Source organism: Clarias gariepinus, chromosome 14 (assembly GCF_024256425.1).
Source record: "Clarias gariepinus isolate MV-2021 ecotype Netherlands chromosome 14, CGAR_prim_01v2, whole genome shotgun sequence".
Classification (NCBI taxonomy): Eukaryota; Metazoa; Chordata; class Actinopteri; order Siluriformes; family Clariidae; genus Clarias; species Clarias gariepinus.
The window spans coordinates 31,804,566-31,821,652 of record NC_071113.1 but is presented as its reverse complement, the minus strand read 5'-3'; the positions used below and the strand labels follow the sequence as shown (position 1 = coordinate 31,821,652).

The following is a 17,087-nucleotide window of genomic DNA, read 5'->3' as shown; positions in this document are numbered from 1 at the left end:
AGCGCGCGTGTAAAGAAAAAGCAAGTCTCATTAGAGAGGTTAAAGATCCATTTTCTCTCTCATTATCAGCCTGATCTTTGTGTCTGTGTGCACACTGATTGAGCACCGTGCCACACACACATCTTCCTCCTCTCGCCTTTACACACCTCCCCCCCTCTCCTCCTCTCGCCTTCATTCACACACAGAAACAATGTAAAGTGCAGGTTAATTTGTTTTTAATTTTTTTACTTTACAGCAGTGATTGTTAGCGTGCGCTCACGCTAGAGTTGTTAGCGATGTTCCTTGCAAATTTATCCAATAAAACAGTCTTTCTGTTCATTTTTCTGTTAACACAAAGCGAAACATTTATCGGTTGGGATTTATTTTTACTCTTTTTAAAGGTAAAGTTCAGTTTAATTAGTTTTATTCTTACTTTATGTTTGGTGTTAATTATTTTAATGTATTTATTTTTGGGGGCTGTGGAACAAATAATTTTATTTCCATTATTTTCTATGGGAAAATTCTATTTGGTTTATAAGTGTTTTGAAATATGAGCCCGCTTCCAGGACAAATTATGCTCGTAATTCAAAGTTGCACTGTATAGATATAAATCAATGAAAAACGATGCACTGTTTTTAAAAGCAGAATTAGGACAAAAAAACTTTTATATTACAAAAGTAGCTAACAGGCTAGCATTAGCAATGTACATTTACATTACGGCTTTGATCAGACACCCTTATCCAGAGTGACTTACATTTTTCAATGCCTTAACCATCGTTCTACCCCTTCTCAATTAAAAAGTTAATCGTTTATAGGAGCCCTGGGCAGGTTTGTCATTTGAAAAATAAATAAATTTATAAATGTTGCAGCGTCCATCACTGGTGAATGATCTAGTGAAGAGATTTTGATGGCGAGTTGAAGGTGCTGATTGTTTAACTTTCTGACAGAGGGTCGTCACTTGCACTGAGAGCAGCTCCACTCTTTATCTTATCTTCACTCACTCACTCTCTCTCTCTCTCTCTCTCTCTATAGCACTTATACTGTACCGGGTCGTGGATGTCCTGGGGTCTATCTCAGGGGATAGCTGCCAGCTTAGTTTTTAATTAGGATTTATTATTCTATTTTTATTTAATGTTTATTAACATATTAAACATTAATTTATTAGTTTCTCAGACATTAAGCATTTGTATATTCAGATTTATTTCCAAACAGTATAGGCTGGGTGTGTTCTCTTATGTATAAGAATATTGATGTGTGTGTGTGTGTGTGTGTGTGTGTGTGTGTGTGTGTGTGTGTGTGTTTTTTTCTCTGCAGTATTCTCCCACTATGCGAGCCAGCTACCTCTCAATGACAGAAGATCAGATGGGACACTTTGGAGACGATTTTAGGGCCTGAACTACTTTGAACTATCTACATGATCTGCAATGATGTGTGTGTGTATGTGTTTATATTTGTAAGGAACAAACGTCCTGACAAGGACATGAATGTCCGACAGGTTTGACCTCGTGGGCACAAGGGTTAAGAGTTAGAGTTAGGCTTAACGCAGCGTTAATGAGCATTAATAAGATTATATTAATGTAACGTCCTCACAAGGGACAATAAGACACATATCTGTCTGTGTGTGTGTGTGTGTGTGGTCCTCACAATCTCAGGACTTTAATGTAATGAATTTCAGTTCCTGTAACTACTGAGTAATGCGTTTATACATGTTTTAATACCACTGATTATTTTTACTAAAAGTGTGATTATTTTTTTTATATGTATTATTTCTTTCAGTAATGTAGTGAAAAGTTAAAATAACCGCTGTGCAACTACGTGTTGGATAAGAGAAGCCCAAAGTGTAGCCCAGCGTTAATGTGCAGCATTGTCCCGTCCCGTCCTGTCGCGTCCACCCCCTTCCCTTTTGAGAGAGAGAGAGAGAGAGAGACACAGGGCGTTAGTTTCTGTCTGCATCGTTTAGAGACGATGTCCCTGGTGCTTCTAGTGTCACTGGTGTCCATGGGGTCGCTTATGCCTCCGGTGCTGTCTCTGGTGTCTCAGCCGTCTCCGGGGTCCCTAGTGTTGGTGTCTCAGGTCGCCAGTGTCTCTCGTGTCACTGGTGAGTGTAGATAGCTAATACAGTTAGCTTGTTTGCTAGTCTAATCTGAGGAATTGTGCTGAGTGTAAATTTCTACTAACAACAGGAGCACTCGCTACACACCTGCAAGACACTAACTTCAAACCACAAGTGGCTAGCATGAACATGGTTAATTTTTTCAGCGTGACAGGCAGCTTTAAGGTGTGGGTTAAAGAGCGCACCAAGGGATGTAATAATACTTATATAATACCTTAGCTAGGGCTTTTGACGTTAATGAAATAGGAGATTGTGAGAGTGCTTATGAGACACGCACAGAAAGACCTTCCTGTTTGCAGATATTGTGGGATTACTAATTGGGGAACTAAAAAGAAAAAAATAGAAAACTGAAAACACCAAACAAACAGTCTCCCATCTCCCCGAGACCGAACGGGCCTCAGGAAACTAAAAATAAACTCTTGCCCTCAATGGACAAGTCCACCCTTTGTCTAAGGGTTTATGTCTGATTTATGTGAGTTTTAACTTTACACTGAGGTTGAAAGCGCATGCTTAACGGATGGCATGGCGTTCTCTCTCTTAATAACACTGGAAGGATGGGTGGGTTAAGGTGCGAGCTGTACTCCAGATTGCGAAAGGGAGCGGGCTAACTGGTATGCCCAGTGCCTAGGCTAGCCCAGCGACAAAAATAAAGTTTTCCGTGGTCCCCGAGTCGATGAGCACCTCCAGATTCCGGCCCCTGAGAGTGTGGCAGGCAGGAAGAGCTCTGCATGACAAGTCTTAACCCTCGGGTTGACACTGTGCTCCCCTCTGCTCAGGGGTGATGCTATCCGAGGCTTGCCTCACAATAAGTGTCGCTTGCCCTGAAGGGAAAGCCTGACAGCGCCTAATTACCTGGGCGAGCCCATGTCTTCTTCAGGCTTTAACTTCGGGGCCAGACATAAAGCTTCAGGCTTCAGCTTAATGGGCAGAGATAAGGCTTCGCAGGATTAAAAAGCTCCTCAAGCTGCCCATATATCTGCTCGAGGCACTTGTTAATCCCATGCATCTCCGAAATGAGCGCGGTTAGGGCTTTCTCATATTTACCAAGCACGTTCGGTCAGCCCTTAACTCTCTCCTGCACCCTCTCCAAGCCTGCGGTCTCATCAGATGGTACGAACATTCTGTTACAAGATGCAGGTTAGAGAGCCTATGAGTAATAATACTTATGAAGGCTCTTACGCAGGGCTTCTGAGGGGGTGAAAATAGGACTGTGCGTGAGTACTTACGATATACAAGACCTTAAAAAAACATGCCACGGGGTGCAGCAGGTCCGCACTGATTGCGGCTGTGGCGGCGTCACCTAGCAACCACACGTCTAGATGACCGCGGCTTTGCCTGTTCAAAGCTCTGCAGCATAGCTGCCTACAGATCTGCCCCTTCCGAACAGTGCAGAGTGTTCTCTTGGGGTTCTACCCTTCACAAGACCCGCGTCTTTACAGTGACATCACTATTAGGTTTTCTCATCACTTTATTAGCTTGATGTGTGGTCATGATTGTGTTTTGTAATTACACAATGTCACTAACCAGGAAATGATTATCATTTTATCAGTTAACTTGATAACTCTGATGCTGTACTTTTACTGCTAGTAGTCTGCTGTTCACCCTCTTTAAATATGTGAAAGTCAAAGTTGTGATAAAGCGGCACGGAAGCAGCGATCCTGTTTTTAAATGTCTTCTTCTTACGTGGCTGCGTCTCCAGGTGGCATACTGCTGTACTACAGCTCCGTCCTACTGTAGTGTTTATCTTACAGCTGGTGCTAAACACTTAGCGTATTAGGTCCATAGCAGTGTTCCACTGAGATTCACGGTTTAGTGTAGAAAATGTATTCTCAACCAGGCTTTCACACCCCCTGGTGGTGGATTATTATAATATTCAAATATATTTAATTTTAGGCTAATAAACGCTAATAAATCAACTCGCTAAGTGTTTGTTCTGGTGATATTTTAATGTACTGTTTAAATATTATATTTTATTCATTTTTAGTGTTAAAAACAAAGTATACCATAAACAGTATTTAGTACAGGTATGTGCATTTGAGACGTAGCCACAGCTAGCCAAGCTTGGGTGTAGCTGCTAAATACCTTGCTAACTAACTAGCACTGGGTTTTAATTAGTTTGCACGAGGGCGGTATAACGGTTTAAAGTGGTGGTTTCTGAGGATTTGAGGATACACCTTCAAAATAAACGCTTCCCAGTTAAGGTACCACAGGAATAAATAAATACATATATAATGGAACCTTGGATTGCAAGTACCTTGGTCTGCGAGCATATATTTAAAATAAATTTTAACTCCTTAAACAAGCGAGGTCTTGAAATATAAGCAGTATTGTGGGTAATCATCTCCCAGTCTCATAAAATCAACATCTGTTTCCGCGTGTCTTCTTCTTTATCTTTGGGCTGTTCCCTTTCAGGGGTCGCCACAGCGAATCATCTGCCTCCATCTAACCCTATCCTCTGCATCCTCTTCTCTCACCCCTGTGTGTGTAAATGTCGTCTCACACGGTAGCTCCTCCCTCTTCCTCCTCCTCTCCTCTCTTTGGTCTAAATCACTACAGCCACGATTCTTTTCAAAGGTAAAATGCAGGTTTATTTGTTTTATTTTTACTTTACATTTTGTAATAATAATTTTTATATGAATATTTTTGGGTTGTGGAAGGAATTCCATTATTTCTTATGAAGAAATCTTTTCTTTGATATACAAGTGTTTTGATTTACAAGCCCGCTTTCGGGAAAGAATTATGCTTGCAATCCAAGGTTTAACTGTAAATAAACAAATATATAATTCAGGTCACGTTTTGCCACTTGGAGTCTGAATTGCACGCTGTGCTACTCGTCCCTTGACGGTAAAGCCAAACACTGAGATGTACTGTTTGTTGTCTTTACGTCCTGGAGCCTTGCATCGTCATGGCTCCGGCACACTTCGCTAGCTAGCTAACAACGCTCCCTGACTGACATTTGTTTTAGTTGCCTGATGTGGTTCGGGATTCAGGTTCTGATCACTCGCAATGTTTCTACAGATTCTCACTTATCATTTATAAAACCTTAAAGATTTTTGTGCTATGACAATTCTGTATTTTTTATATTTTATAAACTCGTTACTGGCGTTTGTAAATAGGTTGTATAACAAGACGCAGTGTCTTTTTTTCCATGATGTGCCACAGTGGCTCAGGAGCGACTTTTCACGTGTGTAGCTTTAGACTGAAGTTAGTCAGGTAATAAAAAATGCTAATAAATTCTGCTAAGGTGCATTATTGTGCTTTACGGGATGCTTCACACAGATATGCTAACAAGGCTAAATCTATTAACCACAATTGCTTAAGCTCTATTCATTATTAGCAACTACAAAGCATACCTGACTCAGGTGATATCACAAAACTTGATACTAACTTTAACGTTTCTAAACAAAAAATATACGTTCAGGATATATTTAAGAAAGTTAAATTAACCAAGGACTCAGTGTTAAATGTTAGCATGATGCTAAATGCTGCTAATTATTGTTTCATCCAGCACTAATATTTTAGTTACTGTTACAAAAGTTGGATTTAACTGTAATTAAATTGACATACTGTATGGTGTAATTTATTAGTTGGCATGAAATTAAATAACAGTGATCTTTAATTCATTATTAGCAACATAAAGCTATTTTAATGTTATTATGATTTTTATATTGATAATGAACATGCTAGCATTTAACAAAGCTAACAAATAAACAGTTAGACTTGCTCGCTTGAGCACGATGCTAAGTAGCTCATCATTAGCTTTAGTTTAGTCCTGCTTTAGCGGTGTTAGCGTTTATTGAGTGAAGTATTCCTGTAATACAGTGTTGTCTTCCATTTGGAGAAAAAGTGTTTGTGCCGTTCCTCTCCATGCCTGATTTGTTAATTTTGGAATGTTTGTTTTTAACTTTTTTTTATTATTATTAAATTATTTAATAATGTTTTTTAATACATGACTGCTGCATTTGTACATTCGTAATAAAACTGTTTGTAGCATGGCACTGAGTATGACGCATTCAATTAAATTTTATTCATATATTGATTTTAACAATGGTCATTGTCGCAAAGCAGCTTTAGATAATCAAAAGAATTATGGAAGTTTGTATGGAATGTGAGTGTGTATGAATCAGAATGATCAGATCGTCCCTGATATCTATCTCTAAATATCTATTCATAAATATCTATTTCTAATTATATATCCCTAAATATCTATCTCTAAATATCTATCTTTAAATATCTATCTAAATATCTATCCCTAAATATCTATCCCTAAATATTTATCCATAAATATCTAAATATCTATCCCTAAATACCTATCCATAATTATTTATCTCTAAAAACCTATCCATAAATAGCTATCCCTAAAGCACTATCCATAAAATATCTCTAAATATATATTCATAAATCTCTATCCATAAATATCTATTCATAAATATCTATCTCTAACTATTTATCCATAAATATCTATCTCTAATTATTTATCCATAAATCTCTATTCATAAATATCTATCCCTAAATATCTATCCCTAAATATCTATCCATAAATATCTATTTCTAATTATCTATCCAAAAATATATATCTCTATATATCTATCCATAAATATCTTTCTCTAAATATCAATAAATAAATATCGATCTTTAAATACCTATCCCTAAATATCTATCTCTAAATATCTATCTATAAATATCTATTTCTAATTATCTATCCATAAATACCTATCCATAAATAGCTATCCCTAAAGCACTATCCATAAAATATCTCTAAATATATATTCATAAATCGCTATCCATAAATATCTATTCATAAATATCTATCTCTAACTATCTATCCATAAATATCTATCTCTAATTATTTATCCATAAATATATATTTTTAAATATCTATCTCCATTTATATATCCCTAAATATCTATCTCTAAATATCTATCTTTAAATATCTATCCCTAAATATCTATCCATAAATATCTATCTCTAAATATGTCCATAAATATCTTTCTCTAAATATCAATAAATAAATATCGATCTTTAAATACCTATCGCTAAATATCTATCTCTAAATATATATTCATAAATATCTATCTCTAACTATCTATCCATAAATATCTATCTCTAATTATTTATCCATAAATATATATTTTTAAATATCTATCTCCATTTATATATCCCTAAATATCTATCTCTAAATATCTATCTTTAAATATCTATCCCTAAATATCTATCCATAAATATCTATCTCTAAATATGTCCATAAATATCTTTCTCTAAATATCAATAAATAAATATCGATCTTTAAATACCTATCGCTAAATATCTATCTCTAAATATATATTCATAAATATCTATCTCTAAATATCTATCTATAAATATCTATTTCTAATTATCTATCCATAAATATATATCCATAAATATCTATCCATAAATATCTATCTCTAAATACCTATCCATAAATAGCTATCCCTGAAGCACTATCCATAAAATATCTCTAAATATATATTCATAAATCTCTATCCATAAATATCTATCTATAAATATTTATCCATAAGTATTTATCTCTAAAGCTTTTATTTTCTGTCATCTTATTTTGTGTGTGTGATTTGGAGACTTTCCCTGTAAAGAGCTAAAGACTGTGTGTGTGTGTGTGTGTGTGTTGACTAGATAGCATGCAGCTGAGGAAGTGGTGTGTGTGTGTGTGTGTGTGTGTGTGTGGAGGAGGAGCACTCCCTGGTTGCGTAGCCGCACTCTGTTGGTCAGCTCATGTCCACTACACCACAGAGTCAGGTCTACAGCAGGAGTTAAATCACACCACACCAGAAGCTCTTTAGTGTGTGTGTGTGTGTGTGTGTCAGGAGCTGCTCTGCATTCTGCTTCATAACCTCAGGTAAGTTAGACTCCCTAATACTGACTAAATACTAATAAATACCTCCAGACAAATAGACCATGGACTCTGTCCTTCACTCTGAATTACACTGGCAGCTTCATCATCCAGCACTGATTACCTGAGCTCCTCACTGCTCCGGTGCCTTTATTCACTATACTCACTATACTCACTTTACTCACTATACTCACTATACTCACTTTACTCACTATACTCACATTACTCACTATACTCACATTACTCACTATACTCACATTACTCACTATACTCATTAATATGAAGTGTATTCACTGATGTGTGAGTGTCTGTGTGTGCATGTTTATACTTGTTTGGAGACATGATGATCTGATCTCTTTATCAGTTCCTGGTTTGTTCCTTCTGTGGTTTCCATGGCAACCACAAAACCAATTAGGTGTGGATTTAAAAGCAGCGTTCACTAATCAGGTTCATCTGTGTTTCCATTGGTAAATGCATGGCTTGTGATGGAGACTATGTTAAGAATGACCTTTGTATACAGGAAGACCTGGAGATATGACCTACATAAACCACTTATGTCAGTTAATAAAAAAAAGCTGTTCCCACTTTTGTTTTACTGTCGATACAGCTAAAATATACTGACGCAACATGACATGAGTGCTGTAGTGCTGGATGTAGCATGGCGTGATGTGGCTGTAGGCACAAGGGTGCAGCCTGAGTACTGAAGATATCACAGCCATGCTAATATTCAGCACAACAGCACCACCTTGAATGTAACATTGAGTTCATACAACAGTTCCACAAATGCAATTTAATATCAACAGATTATGATTTGTTTCTTTATTTATTTATTTTCTTTATCTTTATTTCTTATTTATCTCCGCCCACACACATCTTTCAGCGCCTGGCGGAACTGACTAAATATGACGGGCGGAGTTAGTGAGTGACAGTCAGTGTAACTAACAGGAGGTGTAATTAGTGTTAAACTCTTAGTGATACTCTGTAGTCAGAAGGTGATGAGAATAAACCATGGAGGTGGTGGACAGTCCTGAGAAACTCACCAGATCTACTGTATATTTACACTTATTACACTTTAGAATATCAGCTCTGTTTAATAGTAAGCTAGTGCACTATGTAGGGTGTACACTCCCCCTTGTTCCATGCAGTGAGTAGTGCCCTTGATCAGGGGTTAGAGAGGGATTTGGGATTCAGCCTTGTGTTAGACGCTAGTTAGCGTTGTAGCTAAGCGTTAGCAGAGAACAGAACGACGCGGACGGTTCAGGGGCGATTCAGAAGGACTTAGAAGTGATTAGTGCAGAGACGGCGTGTTGTTTAAGACGCCATAACGTTATCAGATGTGTGTTCTTACTGAAAGTGCTTCTGTGACTGGGTGTGAATGTGGGTTTAGTCAGACAGCTGCTCTCTCCTCAGTACTGCGGACCGTACAGACCTACTCTCACCCACACTGAGACACACAGTTAGTGTCATTAACCACTGGACAACACCTGGGACACGCCCACTCATACACAGAGTTACACAGTCCTGTTACTGTCTAATATCAGCACTCGGGGGACTAACGCCTCTCGTCCAATCAGATTCCTCCATCTGAACTAGATGTTATATAATGGTGTATATAATACTACATTTTTACATACGTTTGTAATTATGTTGTCTGAGTGTGTGTGTTTCTCTCTGTGCACTTTAGGAGAGTTCTAAACAAAAAAGGACAAACTGCTGACTGCTTACCTTCCTAGAAGCACCATGAAGAAAGCCGCCTCTGTTAATGATGAAGGACCTAAGGACAGAGACTCCCTGTGTAAGACCACAAGGCTACCGAAGTTTATTTTTAAATGTTGCTGGTCAAAGTGTTTTGCTGTGATTCTAAAGGGTTTTTTAAAACTGATCTGATCTAGTTAAACACTTTAATATCCGAGTTTCATACTCTGACACAGCGGCATGTAAATGTGTAAAGTCCACTTCCTGTATAGCAGGTCCTTTCTCTTTTTTGCAAGCTTTATTTATTGAACAATCGTGATGTATAAATACCAAGATAACCAATTAATATGTATTTTTTATACAACAACAGAAAAAATAAAAGGAACTCTGCACCCATCCACCCAGAACACAACCAAACACACACACATACAAACACACACATGACATGAGAATGAAAAGATTATATATACTATATAGAATATAGGTGTTATATATACCTGAATTCACACCAGCACGTGTATTAAACGTGACCAGACTTTCCCACGGCCGCTTGCGAGGTGTAGAAGGAAAATTGGGAAAACACTTTGATACAAAGTGCGAACTTGTAGGTCATTTCAAAGAAAACTTCAAGGACAGACCAACAAAACTTTTAAATACTCCACCTTGATACAAATTATGAAAATACTTGTCATGGGTACTGAAGATCCTGAATCTAGACGTGATGAGAAACAAATGATTTTTATGCAAAGCACCCAAAACTGACACAGTTCCAAATCTACACTAATAGCAGATCTTAAGGGTGTTGAGTATCGCTGGATTATCTCTATGTTAACTTAGTTTAATTGGAAAGGAAGTGTGAAGTAGAGCAGATATAGAGGAAGATCTACAGGACAGAAATTCTAATGTGCACCAAGTGGGTTCAGATAGGTTCATCCAGAAGCTTAAGTTTTGAATATGTGCAGAGCGACTTCACCACCGAGTCTACATCTCTGGAATAAGGTCTCACAGAAGAAAAAGCTGAATTTGTTATCAGTATTTAGTTAAAAATATAGTAATCATAAATATGATTTTAAAAAAAAGAAATGTAGGTAGAATATCCGTTTTACCCGCCTTGATTCTTCCGGTTAGAGAAAGATGTAAATCAATCCATCACTGAATATCAGATTTATGGTCAAAGATAAGAGGTGAGGAGTTGGCATGGGACAGAGAGTGAGGGACCCTAATTCCAAGATATTTAGGGACGGAACAGTTAAGTTGTACAGCACTATTGCTGACTAATAAGTTATGATGATTAAAAGTCATCAGCATATAGAGATAGTTTGTGCTCCAGCCCATTGGGAATAACACCATTAAAGGGAAGAGAGGATCTAAGATTAATGGATTACGGTTCAGGGTGTTCATAGGCTCCAGACCTTCTGTGACCCTGTACAGGACAAGCGCTATTCAGTGGGTAAATGTAAAAAAAAATAAGTGGCCACGCCTGTCTGAGGGTGAGTTTGGGTCTTTAATGAGGGGTGAAAGGGCACGACTGTACAGCATGTGTGTTTATAACACAAAAACAGAGCATCACTGCAGAACTGACTGCATCACATTAATCGTTTCATCTAAATGATCTTCTTCTTGTTATACTTAAAAGGCAAATTTTACATTTTAAATAATATATTAATACTTAACATAAAAGCAGTTAGTTACGAAATTAAAAGAAGCCAACACTAATCCTCCCCCTGTGAATTTAATGCATGTGTAATTGCATGTGTGATTGTATGCACGAAGCCTAGAACATGACGAGACACACGCTCCCCTCAGCTCCATACAGCTTTATTAAACCTGTAAATATCCTAAACAAACTAAAGCCCGGACAGAACGCGTTCTTCAGCTGCTGTATCCCACAGATTATGTCAGTCCTGTTTTATATCCTTACTCCAGACTGTCAGGTTTGTAAATCCTTCTTCCTGAACGAGTGTGAGCTTCACACTCCACCTCTCTTCATCCCTGACACCCCGGTTCCCACGGGGATCGCCGACCGAGCCAGACAAACCCTTCCAGCTGGTCTAGAAGTCCGGAAGTCTGGGACTGCTGACTCGGGCCTGGGAGTGTTCAGTAGAGGGGACACGGTTCCGGTCGGGGCTCACTTCGGTCCGTATCAGGGGGAACCGGTAGACCGGGAGGCAGCCATGAACAGCGCCTACTCCTGGGTGGTGAGTTGGTTTAGTTATTACGGGTTTATAGTCATGGGCTTGTCATGATGTGCTACCATTTCCTTAGCAACAGCAACTTGTATAGAAGGCACTAATTATAACTGAACGCTAAAAATGTGAAATAGTTTTTTTTGTAAAAACCGCAGCACACGATGAAAGTTAGTGATTATAAAGTGTGTTAAACATGGATTTGTTAAAAATCATAATAACATGACAGGTAGAGTTCTAACTTAGTCTGTTCTGCGTTAATATAAAGAGTATTATTTTAATTATAATTCGTAGTGGTGGTAATGGTGATGATTAATTCTTTAATGGGTTAATAAAAGTTTCTCTTTTCTGTAGATTTCCAAGAGCACAGATTGTAAAGAGTATATAGACGGCACAAGAGAGGAGCGTGCCAACTGGATGAGGTGAGTCTGGAATTCACAGAAACCCTTCTTAGTCCTTTTAGCGCTCACTTTTGTAATTTCCTGTTTGCTGTGTGCCCTCACTCAGGTACGTGAACTGTGCTGGTAGTGAAGAAGAGCAGAACCTGGTGGCCTTCCAGTATCGAGACGAGATTCTCTACCGCTGCTGTCGACCCATCAATCCAGGACAAGAGCTCCTGGTGGGGTTCGAAGAGGGTTACGCCAAAGTTCTCGGCGTAACATTTTACTCCCTCTGGAACAAGAAGTGCTCCAGAAACAGTTACGTACAAATATGAAATATGTTTCTTTTTTTTTTTTCCTAACAGCCTTAAATGAATTAAGCTAAATTATTTCCGGATTTATAACCAAGCTTTTCCCTCACAATCAGTTTACACACCAAAGTTCCACCACACAGGACCTGAGAATCAGAATGACATTAATTGGAGTAGTGCACTGTCCACTGGATAATGGGCTAAAATGGGACAAAAAAAGGGCCTGGATGGTCCACCACTACACCTTCCCCTTATATATGTCTACTAGTCATCAGTCCTAAGTCACTACACTGTGCTTGCTGTTGCTTGTCCCCTTGCATCATTCTTCAGCGTGTGTCTTTCCAAGGAGGTGCAGGCACGTATATGTACACGGCGGTATAAAGATACTGTAGATGCACTATGTTAGTGAATGTTTGAGTCTCTTGTTTTAAACAGAAGTAGTGCAGGTAGCTTGAACACAGAAATGTTTATATTGGGGGGGGGGAGGGGGGGGGGGTTAGGTCTGAATGGGTAACTTTCCCAGATGCAGGCTTTGCCTTTTCTGCACAGTCATTGTCCCAGATGTACTTAATAGCTCAGTTGCTTTAGACATTATCATATCAAAGTGTTGAAAAGAGCTACTTGGATTTATTTTTATCTTCTTAATCGATATTAACAGCGAATCTGCTTTACACTTCTGTGCTATGATCTGATCAGGAGGTCTCAGGTTCAAACTCCAGCACCACCAAGTTGCCACTGTTGAGCCCTTGAGCAAGGTCCAAAATAATGAGATCTAATGTAAGTCGCTATGGATAAGGGCTTAATGCTTTAATGTAAATGTAAACAACATTGCAGCAAAAGTCATACACACAGAGCCGCACATGGTTTTATGAGCAGAGCGGAGGAATCAAAGGAACAGCTGGAAATTGTGTGCAAAAACAAAGCTGATCTGACAAACTCACAGTATTGCACACTGCACGAGAATAAACTCCCCATGAGTCCACAAAACCCAAAGTCATGTACTGTGTTCATCTGATGTCATCTGTCTCACACACATTATTCCACCTCATACTGTTTCTAACTTTAACGCCGTGACTTGTTTTGGTTTCAGAAATGAAAACCCCTTCATTACAAGTCTTCTCCTGCACTTGGTGTTCATTTTGCTATACGGTTGAAATTTATCTCCACAAACACATGAAGAGATGCCACTATGAGGAGTACGTCAAACTGAAGGAATCAGGAGAAACTCCTCATCACAAGGCCAGAAGACGCTCCGGTAAGCGGTCCTCAGGTCCTCTCGGCTCCGAGACCTCACCCGGTCAGGAGTGTGATAAAATGCATCAGTGCTCAGACTGCGGGAAGAATTTTAAGCTACGAAGTTATCTCAAGCAGCACCGGCACATTCACTCGGGAGAAAAACCACATCAGTGCTCGCAGTGCGGGAAGAGTTTCACCCGACTCGCTCATCTCAAGCTACACCAGCGCATCCACACGGGAGAAAGGCCGTACGAGTGCTCGCGGTGCGGGAAGAGATTCTCGGATCAGAGTGCTGCTCAGCGACACGAGCGCACACACACAGGAGTGAAACCGTTTCACTGCTCAGAATGTGGAATGAACTTTACTCGGCAAAGTAACCTGCAGCGACACCAGCGCGTTCACACCGGGAGGAAGCCGTACACCTGCTCTCAGTGCGGGAAGAGTTTTACCGACCGGACCGTGATCCAGGCGCACCGCCAGGTCCACACAGGAGCCAGGCCGTACCCGTGTTCGCAGTGCGGCTTGGCTTTTGCTCATCAGGGTACTCTTAAACTACACCTGCGCGTCCATACAGGCGAAAAGCCGTACACCTGCTCACAGTGCGGGAAGAGCTTCGCTCACAGAGGGCATCTTACACTGCACCTGCGCATCCACACCGGGGAGAAGCCGTATCGCTGCTCAGAGTGCGGGAAGACCTTTAACCAGCTGAGCAATCTGAAAAGACACAACCGTATTCACGAAGGAGAAAAGCCGTATCACTGCTCGGTGTGTGGAAAGAGTTTTACTCAACAGAACACCCTCCAGCTCCACCACCGCACACACACCGGCGAGAAGCCGTATCGCTGCTCGGCCTGCGGGAAGAGTTTCGCTCACCGGAGTACTTTCAGGATCCACCAGCGCAGTCACACGGGGGAGAAGCCGTACTTCTGCTCACAGTGCGGGAACAACTTTATCAGTCGGGGGAGTCTACAGCGCCACCAGCGGGTCCACGCCGGAGAGAAGCCGTATCACTGCTCACACTGCGGAGGGAGTTTCACTCAGCGCTGCCATCTTAAATACCACAAACTCACTCACACCGGAGACCAACCGTATCACTGCTCTTAGGAAACACCGCACTCTGAGCAGGGCTCCCCAAAGACTCCTGTGTGTTTAATGGGGTCACTGCTCGATCGTTCAGGGAGACACACACCTGGACGATGTGTATACACTGTTCTGTACATTTTACCATAAATGCAAATCAATGAAATTCATTAATACTTATATTCAAAAGCGAAGGGCCAATGTGTGTGTGTGTGTGTGTGTGTGTGTGTGTATTTATGCTCTTGTTCTAAGACCTTGCCATTTTCATAGTAACAGCTCACACACACACCTCTACAGTAGATTAAGTCTCAGCGCTCAGAGGATAACGAGCTGTGTTCTTTTAGTCTTTTGGAGTTCAAGCAAAGAGAAGAGAACCTCTTTTTTTTCCTAGTGTTGAGTTCCGTGTCAGACAGTTACTGTCAGTAATGATGAATTAATAAATAAACCATTATATGAGGCAGGGCTGTGCAAGACCATCTCAACACACATGCACCATCACCGAGTGTATCATGTATCTGTAGAGGTTCTGATTGAACTCCTGACTCCAGCCGGAGGTGGACGAGCTCTTCTTCTTTTGGTATTCTTTATTATTATTATTTTATGATATGATATATGATATGATTATTATTTTTTACTGTCACTCATGTCGGTTGCTGTAGCTTATATCACTAAAAAACTGTTCTGAGTCTTTTTCACTATAATGTTTTACACTTTTAAAATTATGAATAAACTATAAATGTATATATGTTTTATTCAGTTTGTTTTATTTCCTGCTGTAATTACTGCTGTTTGTTTTACAAAGGAAACGCAGAAGCAAGGCTGCTGTAGGTGTAGGAGTGAGTAAAGACGAGGTTGTAGGCCTTCTAGTCGTCCCAGTAAGAAGGAGAACAAGAGCTCAACCCCAGTCTTGTTTGTGCCACCTACCTCATTCAGCTTAATGCTCGAACATCAGCAGGAACACTTTACCACTCATTATCAGGGAGCTTTATAAGCTGATTTTGGGTGCCACAGCATGGCAGTGGAATGTCGGGGGTCTGCTTGAGTCTGCTGGACTTGGAGGAGCTGCGTGGTAGCGGGTTTCTGCCTGGTAACCTCCTGACCATCACCGGTGTGAACATTGCCGTGGTTATTGGTCCAGGGAGGGGCGGGATCTCTGTCTGTGTCACTTGCCGGCATTCTTCACCAGTGTAGAGTAGAATAGAAATGGGACACAGATACATGACGCCCAACTTGTGGCGGAAAACATGTCCTCTTGAAGAGGGAGCGAATGTGTTTGAGCAGTGAAAAGAGCAATGGAGAAACGCTCAGTGGACGTCCACGGGATGAGAAACTCATTTTATGATTGTAGCTTTTTCACTCACTAGTGCGCAGTTAGTAAATGTAATCACCTAAACACCATCTCGGGGTTAACTCTTCATACTGGGCTGGATCATCAGAGAGTCACATCTGAGATTCACTAACACAGCAGCAGCACTGAACCTGGTCCATGCTAAAATGCATCCAGTGCAAGTCATTGTACTTAACTCTCTATCCTTACTGAAGAAGGTTTTTGCATGCTGTGGCTCTGTGCACTGGCAACATGGTTGTTTATGCAAAACAAAGATGGCATCCTGCAGCACACAGCGCTCCACCCAGCGTAACCAGTGCATGCTCTTGTATTCCATTTGCTCGAGGTTTCCAGTCTCTCAGGAACTTTTACAGCACGAATGTTAATGTCCTTTTCTTCACCAGCATTAGATGAACCCATGTGTCATCAGTCAGTCATCTGTGTGCAGTCATTATTGATGATTTTTTTTTTTATAATAGTTTAGCTGAAACGTGAGGCTTTATTATTTAAAGTTCTTACTCTCCTCCAGCAGACAGTGTGTAAGCTGACACACCTTAACGCTGCCCAGTGACTCCACTTACTCCACCGAATGAGTGCTGATTAAACTCGCTGAACTGGGCTCCAGCAACCTCTGTGTCAAAGAGTTAGAAATAAAAATTCTTCTTAAATAACTAGTGTTCATTAAATGGATGATGTATAAATAAATTCATTTGTATAAGATGATTGTATAAGAAATGTAAAGTCGATTGCAAACTACAGCAGGATCTACAGCATCCTTCTTCAATTAGAAGTAACCTGATAAATCAGTGTGAATACTCTTAAGAACTCAATACGAGCAGCGCGAGTCAGCTAGAAGAGAAAGAACAGATGACATCATTAAGTGAAACAAAATCCTCAAGCAAACCCATCTC

At 40.0% G+C, this 17,087-nt stretch overlaps 2 protein-coding genes across 2 annotated transcripts in view; both read left to right on the top strand.

Moving 5' to 3' along the window:
- LOC128541410 (protein tweety homolog 2-like) overlaps window positions 1–4,008 on the top strand; it is a 45,459-nt gene extending 41,451 nt beyond the window's left edge. Inside the window, exon 14 of the mRNA XM_053511816.1 lies at window positions 1,294–4,008. Coding sequence (XP_053367791.1) covers window positions 1,294–1,374 — 81 coding nt within the window. The 3' untranslated portion in view covers window positions 1,375–4,008. The remainder of the gene's footprint in view (window positions 1–1,293) is intronic.
- LOC128540871 (histone-lysine N-methyltransferase PRDM9-like) lies at window positions 1,945–15,468 on the top strand. Its single transcript, XM_053510855.1, has 5 exons — window positions 1,945–2,077; window positions 11,583–11,854; window positions 12,197–12,264; window positions 12,350–12,540; window positions 13,624–15,468. Exons 1-5 carry the CDS (start codon window positions 1,945–1,947, stop codon window positions 14,871–14,873), a joined length of 1,914 nt encoding a protein of 637 aa, XP_053366830.1. The 3' UTR covers window positions 14,874–15,468.
- The last annotated feature ends 1,619 nt before the right edge of the window (window positions 15,469–17,087 follow it).

What these genes read in the sequence shown, in the direction of transcription:
- LOC128540871 (XM_053510855.1), top strand. Translation starts at nt 1,945, where the DNA reads ATGTCCCTGGTGCTTCTAGTGTCACTGGTGTCCATGGGGTCGCTTATG. An exon ending in ACAGCGCCTACTCCTGGGTG is followed by an intron (nt 11,855 to 12,196) that starts GTGAGTTGGTTT and finishes TCTTTTCTGTAG; the next exon opens with ATTTCCAAGAGCACAGATTG. An exon ending in GAGCGTGCCAACTGGATGAG is followed by an intron (nt 12,265 to 12,349) that starts GTGAGTCTGGAA and finishes GCCCTCACTCAG; the next exon opens with GTACGTGAACTGTGCTGGTA.